At 35.4% G+C, this 13,896-nt stretch overlaps 1 protein-coding gene across 6 annotated transcripts in view; it reads right to left on the reverse strand.

The window, feature by feature from the left end:
- slmapa (sarcolemma associated protein a) overlaps nucleotides 1–13,896 on the reverse strand; it is an 88,563-nt gene that overhangs the window by 16,390 nt on the left and 58,277 nt on the right. For 3 of the 6 annotated variants that reach the window (XM_067432344.1, XM_067432345.1, XM_067432349.1), the window contains 5 exons: nucleotides 12,557–12,619; nucleotides 8,351–8,410; nucleotides 8,086–8,160; nucleotides 5,942–6,022; nucleotides 5,607–5,666 (listed from right to left, as the gene is read on the reverse strand). In XM_067432344.1, coding sequence (XP_067288445.1) covers nucleotides 5,607–5,666; nucleotides 5,942–6,022; nucleotides 8,086–8,160; nucleotides 8,351–8,410; nucleotides 12,557–12,619 — 339 coding nt within the window. The remainder of the gene's footprint in view (nucleotides 1–5,606; nucleotides 5,667–5,941; nucleotides 6,023–8,085; nucleotides 8,161–8,350; nucleotides 8,411–12,556; nucleotides 12,620–13,896) is intronic. The other 3 variants (XM_067432348.1, XM_067432346.1, XM_067432347.1) reach the window with 1 other exon arrangement.

Here is a 13,896-nt window from a genome sequence, read left to right on the forward strand (position 1 = left end):
ATTATTGAACCATAAACATTTAGTTCTTAAATGTTATGAAATGATGATTTAATTATTTTGAATTTAATATAATTGAATTTTTTTTTAAATATTACTTTTAATTTCATTATTTTAATATTTTCTCACTCCTAATTTCTAAAGATAAAAAAAGTTTGAAAAAAGTAAGAATTTTTTTAAAGTGAGATTTTTAGACCTTTTTTGAAAATTCAGGGAAATTATTTAAATCTGAATTAAGTAAATTTCTAAAATGAATTTGAATAATGATTTAAATATAATTGAAGATTATTTTAAATATTACTTTTAATTTCATTATTTTAATAATTTTAAAGTTTGAAAACAAGCAGTTCTGTATTTTTAATATATTTTAATATATATACTGAAACTTAAACATTGTAATAACGTCCCTCGGTTACATTACAAAATTAATACAATTTATGCAAAATATTTTTTGCATATTAGCACATTAAAGGTGAACTATGTAGTATTTTTGCAGTAAAATATCCAGAAACCACTAGGCCGGTGTTATATATTTTGTTCAGTTGAGTACTTATAATATCCCAGAAGTTTCCAACTATTTGTAAATTGTGAGAAAATTGCTATTTTAACTTAGGACCGTGAGGTTTCAGCATAGCGTTTGAGCGAGTGGCCTGTCAATTGCGTCATATCTGCGTTACCCTCGGTTTCGGCTTTTATTTGGCAGGAGCGCTTTACTCTTAGCAGTGTGAACAACTGAACGCACGGAGTAAAGTCATAACATCGTTTTAAACACACTTAAATGTATCTAATATGATAAACAGAGCTACATTACCTCAAAATCATAACCGGAAGAGCGGATCTGTGCAGGCGCCCGGCGAATGTGTCTCGTCCCTTCATAATAAAAGTCCCGGTATTCGCGAGGCGGGTATTTGTTTAACAATCGCTCCAGCAGCCGTGCTCAGGTCCACAACACTCGGCCCTGCTCTGCTTTACACTACAGTAACGTTAATAACCGCATGCATGAACGTGATTTCTGCCCGAGTCCTATTTTCCACCGGCTGTGATGAGAAGACCACATCTCCCAAGATGCTGCGCTCACACTTTGCGTCATCAAACTACGCATTTGTTTTGCATAGGCGCCCTCCAGTGGACAAAAGCTGCATAGTGCACCTTTAACATATGACAAGCTACATTTTTATTTAAGACCCAGTATTCCCACGGTCTTGAAACTTGGAAATTGGTAAAATGTAAGAATCTTTAACAGTAATATTGTTGGGCACTTTTAGAAAATTCAGTAAAATTAATAAAATCTGTTAAATTCATGACAAAAAAATTAATTAAAAAAAGTGAATTTGAGAAATTGCTTTATGCAAGTAAAAAAAAAAGTGAAAAAACTATCCTAGTCATTTAAAATAATAATTGAACAATAAACATTAATTTCTTAAATATTATGACATCCTAGGATTTCATTGTTTTGAATTTAATATAATTGAATATAATTTAAATATGTTAATATTTTGTCACTCCTAGTTTCTAAAAAAGGATTTAAAAACAAGCGATTTTGTCATTACAGCAGAAGCACTAAAAATCTTAATATGTATTGAAATGTTGAGAACTACTGATTTATTAGGGATGTAAAAACTTCCCTTGGTAGCATTACAAAATTAATAACATTTATGCAAAATTTTTTTTGCACATTAGCACATTAACATGACAGGAGGCTACCTTTACATAAATGGATAGTGACCTAATATACAGGTCTGAGGTCCACTTATGATTCTAGCGTGACTTTCCTACAACAGTTACATCATTAGTCTTACTGGTGTTTAGGAATAATAGAATCTATCCCGATTTATCCTTAATACCATGCATGCTACAAGTGTGTCGCATATGCCCCCTTTAATCAAGAACAAAGAATAAAGGAAGAGAAAGGCAAAAACGGTTTGTAATGATCCTCAGAGGTGGCTGCACACGTCACTCTGGTCTTGGCCGCCTCTGAGTCTGCCTGGCCCGCACTACGCTTCATCAAGAGTGCCCACAAACAATGAGGTGCTGAAACTGGCACTTCCTTCCTGATCCATTTAACAAGAGCCAGTTTTCCTTATCTAACATCCCGTTAAAGGACATGAGCTCACTGAGATCACGAGAGCCCATTTAGACTGAACTAAACCAAGCGCAATGCAAGTCTGAACAACATTTTTGTTCAATAAGAACTTGCCTAATTGGTAAACAGTATCGGAAAAACGTGGGGAAATTTGAGTTGCAAACAAAAATTTATAAGGGAAAATGTTAAAATAATCGCGTCATTCTGAATGGCCCGAACCAACCGTTCCTAAAATGATCTGCTGTGTCATATCTCTTACTTGGGTATCAGACCAGCAAACCAAGCCAGATCATACGACTGTAGAGTCACATGGCCAAGCTAAAGCTACACAGAGACAACAAGTCTACAAACAGAAAAGGGCATTTAACATGCTGCAGCAGGAGCGTAACAACTTTTAAACATCTTTATAAGTGTCATATTCTACTTTGGTAAAACATTTTTAACCTTAGTCCATTTAGTGTTATTCAGGGTGTGTTTGGCACCAAAAACGGCCATTAGATATAATTTTCCAAGCGATCTGATCCTTAAAATTAAACCAGCTGATTGTACTACTGTAGGGTTTCTGCTGGTTTTAAGAAGGTACATTTAAGACCTTTTTAAGACCAATTAAAGAAAATGTAAGGAATACATCGAAGGGAACATCACCCGTCAATATGTTCTCTAAATGTAATGTCTAAGATCACAATGACTTGAATTAGTGACACTTCAACGTTTGAAAATACAATTTACAACAGATTCCAATTAATTTTTAATTAATTCAGCAAAAATAAGCTAAAAGTTTGAGCTGAGTTCTCGTGAAAGTGATTTTATGACTAAAACTAGAACAAATATCTGCCAATGGGTTCATAACAATACCCAACGACATACTTGTTCTTGTTTTAAGTACTTAAGTTGCAACTTAATTTTGTTCAATTTCTCAGAAAACAAGATTTAGTTTCTTCATTTTGCATGTCAAGTAAATGCAACTTTATTTAAGGATGTATGGAATATGTACCGGAAAACAAAAATCTTTATTTTTGCAGGGCATGCAATTTAATTTTGCAATTAAATTTAGGGCCCTATGAAACCTGTTTTATTTATTTATTTTGTTTTATTCTGTTTCAATTCTTCTGGACTCTGCTTCAAAGGTTAAATGACATTTTACTGACTTTCGTTCATCCTCAGGAACACAAATGAAGATATTTTAAATTAAATTGGAAAGATTTCTGTCCCTCAATTGACAGTCTGAGCAACTACCACTTTAACACTTCAAAAAGTTCATACGCAAATCATAAAACTAATCCGTACGAATCGAGCAGTTTATTAAACATTTTCTGAAGAGACTCAATCGCTTGATATAAAAAACGAAAGTCTTGCGGGTTTGGAACGACATTAGGATAATTAGGGACATTAGAGTAAAGTCATTTTTGGGTGAATTATCCCTTTAAGTGTTCTGACCAACATTTGATTTATTCATCCACATTCTGCATTATACAGTAAATTCTATTTTTATGAATGGATTGTACAGTTGCGTCCACGTTTTCGGCCTTCTACTTCAATTTAAGACATTTCTAAAGACTTACATTTTGGAAGATCAAATTAAGACACTTTAAGAAGACCTGCAGAAACCCTGTTCTATAGATAAATAATCTCAGATTAGTTCACTTTTTTGTTCAATAGAGAAGGTTAAGTTGTTGAATACTCAACGGACGGGCGGTCAAATGTTAATATGTTCATGATTATGACATCATAGCACGATTTCTGAATGTATGGTTGACTGCAAATGGAATTATGCATTATGAACGTTATGCAGTATGCCTATAAAGCACACTTCCAGATAAACCTTCATGGAAATGGATGTGTGGGAGTCAAATGTCTGCATGTACTGCCGTCTGGTGTGACTCAGCAGGGTGAGAGTAGATGAATGATCTCAACATTTTCAACCTGTGTGGGCGAGTCACAACTGAGCTGATGACATGTGAGACGAACTGCATGAGAAAGGCCCAAATCCCCTCGCCACCCTGACAACTACAAAGCAAACGACTAGGGCCACTTCAGCTATATGTATCTGTCATGTCCATTTCATCATCATTCAATTGTTTTTTAGATATTCTCTTGATTAAACCTGCAAGTGACAAACATCATGCAAGAAATTACATTTTCTACTTGCCTTTGCAAGTCACTGCCGTAGTGCTAGGCAAATGTGGGTGGATTCCTGAATGCAGTTGCTAGGATGTTGAGTATTTTGACATGTCAAGTTTTAGTCCATGCTTTCTTCAAAACCCAAGTATGAGCAACAGTCTCAATAAGTACTGCTAAAATCCAATTTACTCATTTCACTTTTTAATTTCAGCTTTCTAAATGTGAAACGTCTTCAATTTACACTTAAAAATTACAACTGCATTAAATAAATGTTATAGATTGTTTTAAATATTTTTTTTTAATTTTGAAGAGTCGGAAAGAATCATACTTTTAAGCATGAAACTGCCAGTAGGTGGAGGCAGGTGACATTAATGAGTGAATCATTGAGTTGTTCATTCAATTGATTCATTCAAATGGATGATTTGTTCAGGAATGAAACAGCTGAATGTTGCTGTGAGATATGCTGTGAACTTTGAACAATTTTCGCTACTGAAACAATCACATCTAAAATATAAAAATTGAGCTGTCATATGACATAAGTGTCACATTTTCAGTCATGATGGTACTACGCACTCTTGGTCGTGTGATGTTGCTTAACTGTATTGTGTGTTATAAATATAAAATGTAATTTTTACCGCAGTATGTTACCGTTTTCTTTGAGCTTCGCGCATTTGTTTCCATTTCTCCTTGATTAATGCCGAGCCCTGTAATAGTGAGAATTGGACCCTAATCTAAAGTGTCTAAAGTGGAACTGTTAAATGTTCCATTCTAGAAAGAAAGTCATACCATCTTGGAACAACATGAGGTAAATGACCGAATTTACATTTTTGGGTGGAGTATCCCTTTAAATTACTTTGAAATGTTTAAAAATATAACACTTAACACATTTAGAACTCTGTGGAAACTAGAAAAGAGATGCATTTTATCAGTTCAAACCAACTCTGATCCTATCAACAGTCATTTTCTTCTGTCTGACAGACGTCTGAACAGCAGCTGTACGTGACATTGTGAAAGCACTCAGTGTCTAATTGGGCTGTAATTGGTTTACATTCCACACTGTTCTCCACTGGAACATAAAGTGGGACGAGGGGAATGATCTGAGGGAGCATAAACCAGGATGACGCAGACACCTGTTTAGCTCCACACTGACTCAAGCCCACCGCTAACACCTTGTGGGTCCCACCGCTGTCACCTCCAGCAGATGTAGACCATATATAGTCGCATTGGGGAATAACACACCCTGTTAATCTGCACAGTTGTGCCGCATGCCAGTCCACTGACCTCTAATGGGTGCAGATAAAGAGGGTGACTAACAGTCCAGTTCAGCCAAATCACACAAACACACCCACATCAGTAATGGCATTTTCAAACAGGGAAGTTCAACACAAAAGAATGGAGGGATTACCTTTCAAAAGAGAAACCCTGTTCTGGGGCTCGTTCAGTTCTTGTTCATCCATCTGTCCGTCTGGAATTAGGGAACGAGAAAAAGAGAGAGAGAGAAAACAGAGAGAGCATGAATAAAAACATTAAAGAATGAAAGAAAGAGAAAGCATGAAAGAGGGGGGGGACTGTTTGAAATACAATACAATATTATACGCATAGAATAAAACTAATATTAAAATAATATACATAAAGTATAAAAATGAAATAGCACTTTTAAAAAAAAAAGGAAAAAGTGGAATGTATAAATAATAAAAACCAAAACAGCAATTCATACATTACAAACATGTGCACGTTTACCTGATGTGTCGTCACTGCTTTTCTCCTTGCTGGGGCTCAGAGTATCTGACATATCGCACTCTTTAGCGTCTATTTGGTTTTCTATGGAGGCAGAGCGGAAGAGACCACTTAGAGGAGAGGGGGGGCACAACTCAAAACAAGATTAAAACAACAAAAATGACAGCGATCGTAACTCTACCAGGCTCTCTGCTTCAACTTCTTAATCTAAATAGGAGTGTGTTTGTAGTTTGTTAATATATAAGACTTGTTTTCTCTTGATCTACAATAGCAGGCAGTGAATGAGCCCCCTGTAGTTCATCCTCTCTGCCTGGTGGTAGATCATGCCCACACATGGTCATCAGAGTGACCTGGGCTTCAAAATGGACATAGTCATATGCTTAACTAGTTGCTGCTTTTGATGTTATGATGCAGTAGTAACCATGTGGACTAAAATGAGTTATTAATGGGGTTTGAACAGGGGGAGGTGACGGCAGTCTAAAGAAAACTTTCTGGCAACATGTTCATACCACAAATAATGCATCATCTGATATAATTGAATTGCACTTTACATTTTCAGGACTTTAACTAAAAATCTGAAAATCACTATCAGTAAATGCTCCGAGATACTCTCAGATATCAGGACAAACATTGCACAAACATTTAAATCAATATATGACCTCAAAAATCACTCTTTATATTACATGATTAAATCACCGTTACATCACGATAGATCTTTTGACTCAACATAGCGAATGTTGACACAATGGGACTGATGGGATAGAAAGAAAATGATTTTGTCATTGGTAATAGATGACCAGTGCATTATGGTCTAATCAGTGTCGCTGTAATCTGAGTCTCTAATCTGAAGGGATTGACATTAGACATCACAGCAGCTGGCAATGGCTGGACACACAGAGACGCCACAAAGGCACCGGGGTCAAGGGGTAATATTTTGTAAAAAGTTTTATTTTACCCATTATTATTATAATCATTATTAGCCAGAATGGACTTAAACATTAAACAAACAACCAAAAAACTATTATTATAATATTAGGCCAAATAATTGTTTTATTTTAAACTGTAAAAGAAAAAGTTTTTTTTGTAAAAGAAAAAAGAAAACCTTTTAAAATGAAAAAGTTACATTTTAGTATAGCTTTTCATAATATTATTATTATTTACAACAATAATAGTTTTGGATGGATTTTCAGGATGCGTTTAAACTAGTGCTGGGGAAAAATTGATTGTGATTAATTGCATCCGAAATAAAAGTTTGTGTTTACAAGATGTGTGTGTGTGTACTGTTTAATTATTAAGTATATATAAATACACACACACAAGCATGTATATTTTATATATATATATATATATATATATATATATATATATATATATATATATATATATATATATATATATATATATATATATATATATAATATATATATATATATATATATATAATATATATATATATAATATAAAATATATATTTATATACAAGATAAATTATAAACTATTATTATGGTAACACTTCACAATAAGGCTTAATTGGTTATTTATTATTAGTTATGTATTAACTAACATGAACTAACCCCATAAGCAAGTACTGTACAAAACACTATTTGTTAATCTTTGCTAATGTTAGTTAATAAAATACAGTTGTTCATTGTTTGTTCATGTTAGTTCACAGTGCATTAACTAATGTTAACAAATACAACTTTTGATTTTTATAATGCATATGTAAATGTTAAAAACAAAGATTAATAAATGCTGTAGAAGTAAAGTTCATTATTAGTTAATGTTAACTAATGAAACTTTATTGTATAGTGTTACCATTATTATTTACAACAAAAATAACAATAATAATAATTCATAGATAGCTAAAACACAACAGATGATGTTGATGATACACCACAGTAATGACCGTGACCTGGTCATGCTTTTTGATGATGCTAAAAATAACTGTAATGTTCATTCCTGCCACCCAGAGACCGCAGTTGTTTAATTTGGTATTAAATGGAGGCCGGGGGTGAAAACTATGTGCCTTCATTGGCATCAGATACATCATAATGTAATTTGACGGACGGATCTCTCAAAACTAGCTTCCTCTAGAAAGAAACAAGACTTGATGAAACTTGATTGAAGTGACAGATATGTGACGATACCTTTAAGCCTGTCTGGACTGGCCAAGCTGTTGTCCACTGTCGTCTGGTTATTCTGAAGATGTGCATCAATAACCTCTGTGGAATAAAAAAGGAAAATAATTGACAGGTCTCTTCTCGAGTATTATCTGACAGGATTACTAGCACACAAAAGGCAAACTGTTCTTGAGTCAAGAAGAATGATATCCCAGAAGTTAATCTCAAATGAATGAACAAATCTGAGTGTGAAAATGCCCTTTTTTCCTTTGCAAATCAATCAAATACTTACCGTCGAAGTTGGACAGCTTGTTAATGGATGAATCCACAGCTTCCTTCAGCTGCCTCACCGCTGGTTAGAAAAGAAAAATGTCATGTTAGTATTAGTCTCTTTATGATCATCAAATCAAGCATGATGCAACTATTAAATATTTAGCATTAAACATCAAATCTCAGCTTTTAAAGGACACAGATGCAGCCCAACTGAATACATTATCAGCCGCAAAAAAAACTGCGTTCGTAGTATTCACCATACATACAGAACAAAGCGACACATGAAAAGCGTCAGTGGAAGCTCATAGACCTCAGAACGCATGCTGGTGAGAGTGAAAATCCCCGGGAATAGAGAAATCCAGGTCAGCTGGTGGTGAAGTGAGAACAGACGGCATGCAGTGTGGAGTGGAGTGTTTTTGTTAAGAATTCGTGTCGAGTTTGGAGAAGGATAGAGAGACTATATGAATCTCATGGACAGCTTATAACTAGCTGTAGACAAACAGATTCAAGATTGTGCCAATAATGAATCCTAAATGCACTCGAGGTCATGCCGTTCTGCAATCTTGTGCAATATATTCACATATAGCATGGCCTCTCAAACCTTATTACTTAATATTAGGGCTGTCAAGCGATGACATTTTAAATCAAATTAATTACACAACGTGGCGATTAATTAATCGCAAATTAAATCGCACATCAAATTTGCATGTGCTAGTGCTAGTTTTCACTGTCACTTCTGGGGTTTGATCGGACCTTAAGCCGGGGTGCGATTTCGGCCACGATTTGGCCGTCTGAAATTTTTTTGCAAATCCTAAAAGATTCCTCTGATCCTAGGCTAAAATCTGAAGTCTTTGATCATTAGTCTGTCATGTTCACCAGCAGCCGATTAATGATCGCTGCAATCAAATTTGACCTCAGACAAAATTCTGGCAGTGTCAGAAGATTTGGCGCACAATCCTGCAGTGTGACTTCTCCTATGACGACCGTTAAATATCTCGGTTTTCCAAGACAAACTATGACCAAAACGAGAGCTAGAGATTTTTTTTTTAATGCCGCTCAGTCACCGAACGTCGTTGATTGATGATATAAAACCCCGGATGAGTTTTCTTGTGTGCGTCCGTCTTTAACGTGCCTTGACTATCATACAGTCGGACATTAATAACAACTGAGATCTTACAGTGTGACATGGCTTACATCGGGATCATGCTCGTACAGTCTGACAGGCAACATTCGCAAAGGATTTTGAAAAATCGCACAGTGTGCAGGACCCTTTATCAGGGCTTTTCCTCAGGGCCAACGGCCAGGGTTTTTTGGGCCACTGAATACGTTGGTCCAAAGCGAGCCAGCTCAGGCTCGAGGAGTGGTTACGTACAAAGGCAGAGTTTATCTGAGTCTGGAGACAGTGGCGCTGTGGATGATCTCTTACACCCAGCTAACATCAGAATCACTTTTAAAATCATTTTAGCTCAACTCACTTTAAGACAGCAGTAAGTGTTTGAAATAACTGTGTGTGATCCGCTGTGGATTCTGATCAGGCAAAAATATTTAAATGGGATACAAATGAATGAAAGATGTGCACTGACCATTAATATAGTAAACATGGTAAATACGACCGCTTGAAGAAATCATATATGCTTTCACAATTGTGTATTTATTGTATCTGTCAGTATATCTCGTCTCTTTATACCGGACTGTCAGACATCAATATTTAGGTCCGCAAGAGTCATTAAATAAAAGTTTTTCAGGAGTTTTCTCTTTGTCTGACTGAAAATATAACTGTATTGGGACTGTCACTGGAGAGTGTTAAAACTCCTTAGGTTGAATTTTTGTAGGAAAATTTGTAGACATTCTTTATAAATGTGGTGTAAACATACATACTGTCCTGTAACTACAAATCTCACTAATTTCTAGTTCTGATAAAACTTCCATTTGTTGGTGTAATGATGGCTTTGTGTGAGCAGAGTTTGCCCTACATTGAAATTTTTTTGGCGGCCACCAAAACAAATTTTTGTCCCGCCAAAGCCTTATTTGATGAGTTAGTGTGATTTATAAATTGATGTGGATGACTAATGCGCGTGACAGGGCGCACGTTAATTGAGTGACAGAGAACGAGCAGAGAGCCGCGCGCACTCTCCGTCTTCAAAACGATCACCGTCTGAGCTCTCCCTCGCACATATCAATCAAAATCAACTGAACCTACACAATGGTAAAAGGTCGGAAGACTGACTCCATGTTTCACGTGGCTCGTTTGCACATTTTTTCCCCCCTGAATTGCTGTTGGGTGTGAATTGCGCTCAAAAAACACAAATCTTCTGACAGACGTTTTGCACACGCAGCTGACATAAACTATACTTTCAAATAAACAGAAAAATATCCTTATAAAGTGTTTTTTGTGATAACACAAATCTTTTGCGTTGTTTTAACAGTCTGGATTCACACACAACGCGTCTGTTATTGTCCGAATCACGAGCTAATGGCTCATTTGAACCGATTCATTTTACTGAACTGATCTGTCCAACACTGAACTCACGAATCAGTGTTTAATCATTTACTCACAAAAACTCTGAAATGAGAATACAAGTGTGCTTACCCCATTAAACAAGAGGGGTTAGTAAGAATTAGTCTTAATAATCCACAGTATTTTCCTGTATTTATTTTGAGTATTTATATTGGTAATGTGTAGTAAATTACCCCCAAAAAAAGTTTTTTTGTTTTTTTGTTTAGACTGGAATAAGGTGAACCCAGAGCAATGGAAGTTGTTGATAGCTGGCTGATAATGTTATTAAATTGTATATGGTAGAGAATTGGACTATTTGTTATTACATTTTTAATGCTATTTTTTAATGATTGTTGATACATAATGAGAAAAGAAAAAAAAGATTCTTTGCATTTATTTTACATTTATTGTCTTTGTTGGGCTCACATCACGCGGGTAGGTACTTTTACTGTGTGGGTGTGTGTGTGCTCGTGTGTATGTGGATGACCATGTCTGGTCAGCTAGACAGCCACCACCGAAGACCATTTCTGACCCAGGAAAAACCCTGGTGAGGTTGTTCCAGAGAGGCGTGTTATGGTGCGGTTTTGGTGAAGTGCTGCCGAAGCTTCTGGCCCGACATCAGTGGAAACGCAGTGTGGTTTTGGGCTCTGTGCTAATGGTCCAAAGCTATTTGCCCAGCCCGGCTAGTTGAAAACCCTGGCTCGCACTGGCCGGACAGCAGAAAAGTGGCTAATGGGTGCCATCAACTCTGATTACCAAAACTCTTCAAAATATCTTCTTTTGTGTTCAACAGAAAAACAAAAACTCATACAGGTTTGGAACAACATAAGGGTGAGTAACATTTATGGGTGAACTATCTCTTTAGGGAATATCTAGAAAATAGAGCTAACTTGAGATAACATAAATCAAAGCATACACCAAACAATATTTTAACTATTACAATCTTTTGGATTAATTGTCAAGAAAGTGGCATTTCACAAGATTTGGAACAAGAATCTAAAAAAAACTACTGTCAACTACAAAGTCAACACCAAAACACTTATAATCACTTGATATAGATGGTTGCTTATTTCTTCCCAGTAAAAAAAAAAAAGTATGAAAAAAGTTCCATTCATTTTCAACCACTTTACAGTCAATTCAACCCTACAATTGGGCTACACTGTGCTAGAAAACAACCCATATTATTTTTGTAAAATACTTTGACTTGTTTAAAAAAATATGTCATTTATTATTTTATTACAATAAAAGTCTGTTGTGAGTATGCATCTTTAATAAAACATCTAAATAAGTCTGCTGATCCTAATTTACAAATAATTAAAATGGTTCCCAAAAGAGGGAGCTATTTCTGAACTCATTAACGATTCACTGAGTCTGATCCACTTACTAAAAATAATCATTTTACAAGAGTCATTTGTTAACACTGCATTTCTTGTTGTGTGTACAGCACAACTGATAGATTCAGGAAACAATGGCGTGCACTTTAAAATGTAATTTATAAACACCATATTTGATGAACCGTAGAAGAACAGGCAAAATGTTCCCTATTATCGACAAATGAGACTAGAATTTATTAGTTGAAAATGAAAAAATAACATTAGTTGCAGTCTGAGACCCTCTATAGTTGATGTCCTCACTTCACAGAGTAAAGCTTCTTGCTTCGATGCTCATGAATAAGAGTATTTATTAGTATGGCTTTGGAAGACTTTGGAAAGAATGCTGTGTACTCACATTGACACTCAATGTACTGTTGGATTAAAGTGCAGTCTCCTCCACTCTTTAAAAGAAAGTGGTCTACCAAAGAAAGAAAAACCCTCCATTAAATGAACAGCAAATGGACTAACACATCGAGGGGCATCAGATGATAAAACATAAGCCAGATCTACAGGATACAATACGAGACGGAACCAAACAGAGATGCAGAGGGCGGGACAAGGACACAGACGGGAGACTGCAGCTATTCGTGGACCTGCGCCTCACTGCCCTGAAGAGATTGACAGACACCTGTCATTCACCTGTCACCACTAGGACAGACACTGTGACAAACAGGTCTGATAACGATAATCCAGCTTCTGCAGATGATTCCACCTCTTATAGGTTTTAGAAATAAATGAATTTGCCTGGAAATCATCTAAATAAAAGGTTAAAAATAAAAGCTCTAATGTTTAACTTTTGAAATATTAGCAGTGTAATTTTACAGCTGTACTGTAAAATAAAATAATGATTATATTATATGCGTATTTTTTTATTTTGCAGTGAAATAATATTACAATACTAATATTTCTAATCTCATTTTATCTTAAATATTTTCAATTATTATTATTTTATAGTTAAATTGATATATAATCACAATGCTTTGAAGCACAGAAAACATCAACTCGTCACAACTCATGAAAACGCATTCTAAATTGCAATTGCAAGTTTTTGTCAGAAAAATAGTGATTAGATTTTCCCCAGATCTCCTATAGTTTCCATCTTGCTGCCCTATTATAAAAGCTTTAAGTCAGTTTCCTGGACAACTATGTTGTTACAGCCAAAGGCCCAACCTGCACATCACTCGTGGTTTAACAACCACACATTTCAATGCCAAACGACACCATCTTTGAAGTTTTTGGTCAATTTTGGCTTTGCACAGGCTGATATTACCTCCAAGCATCTTACTAGAGCAAAAAAAAAAAAAAAAAAACACGCTAGTCAGTGTGTTTCATGCAAATTAATGATAAAGGGATATTTCAATGAGAGGAATGTCTCTGCCAAGAGGTTTGTGGTGTGGGGTTCACCACATCAGAGTGAATAGTTAATAATTTCTGAGATGCTGCCTCTTATATTTCTGCCAGAGAATATAGCACTAGAAATTAGGGCTGGGCGATTTTTACGTGATTTTTGATTTATTAGAATTGAATGTTTTGCCATGATTTTATCTTTTTTAAATTGTGAAATCACGGCTGCTACTGTATGTTTGATATTTTATGTTTGCATGATGGTGCTGTTATTTTCTGTTTTTACAAAGCAGTTGCTGTTAATAATAGCAAATGACTGGTGCTGTTTATTGCTATTACTTTTTAGCTGAG

This window comes from Pseudorasbora parva, chromosome 22 (genome assembly GCF_024679245.1).
Source record: "Pseudorasbora parva isolate DD20220531a chromosome 22, ASM2467924v1, whole genome shotgun sequence".
In the NCBI taxonomy this organism is placed as follows: Eukaryota; Metazoa; Chordata; class Actinopteri; order Cypriniformes; family Gobionidae; genus Pseudorasbora; species Pseudorasbora parva.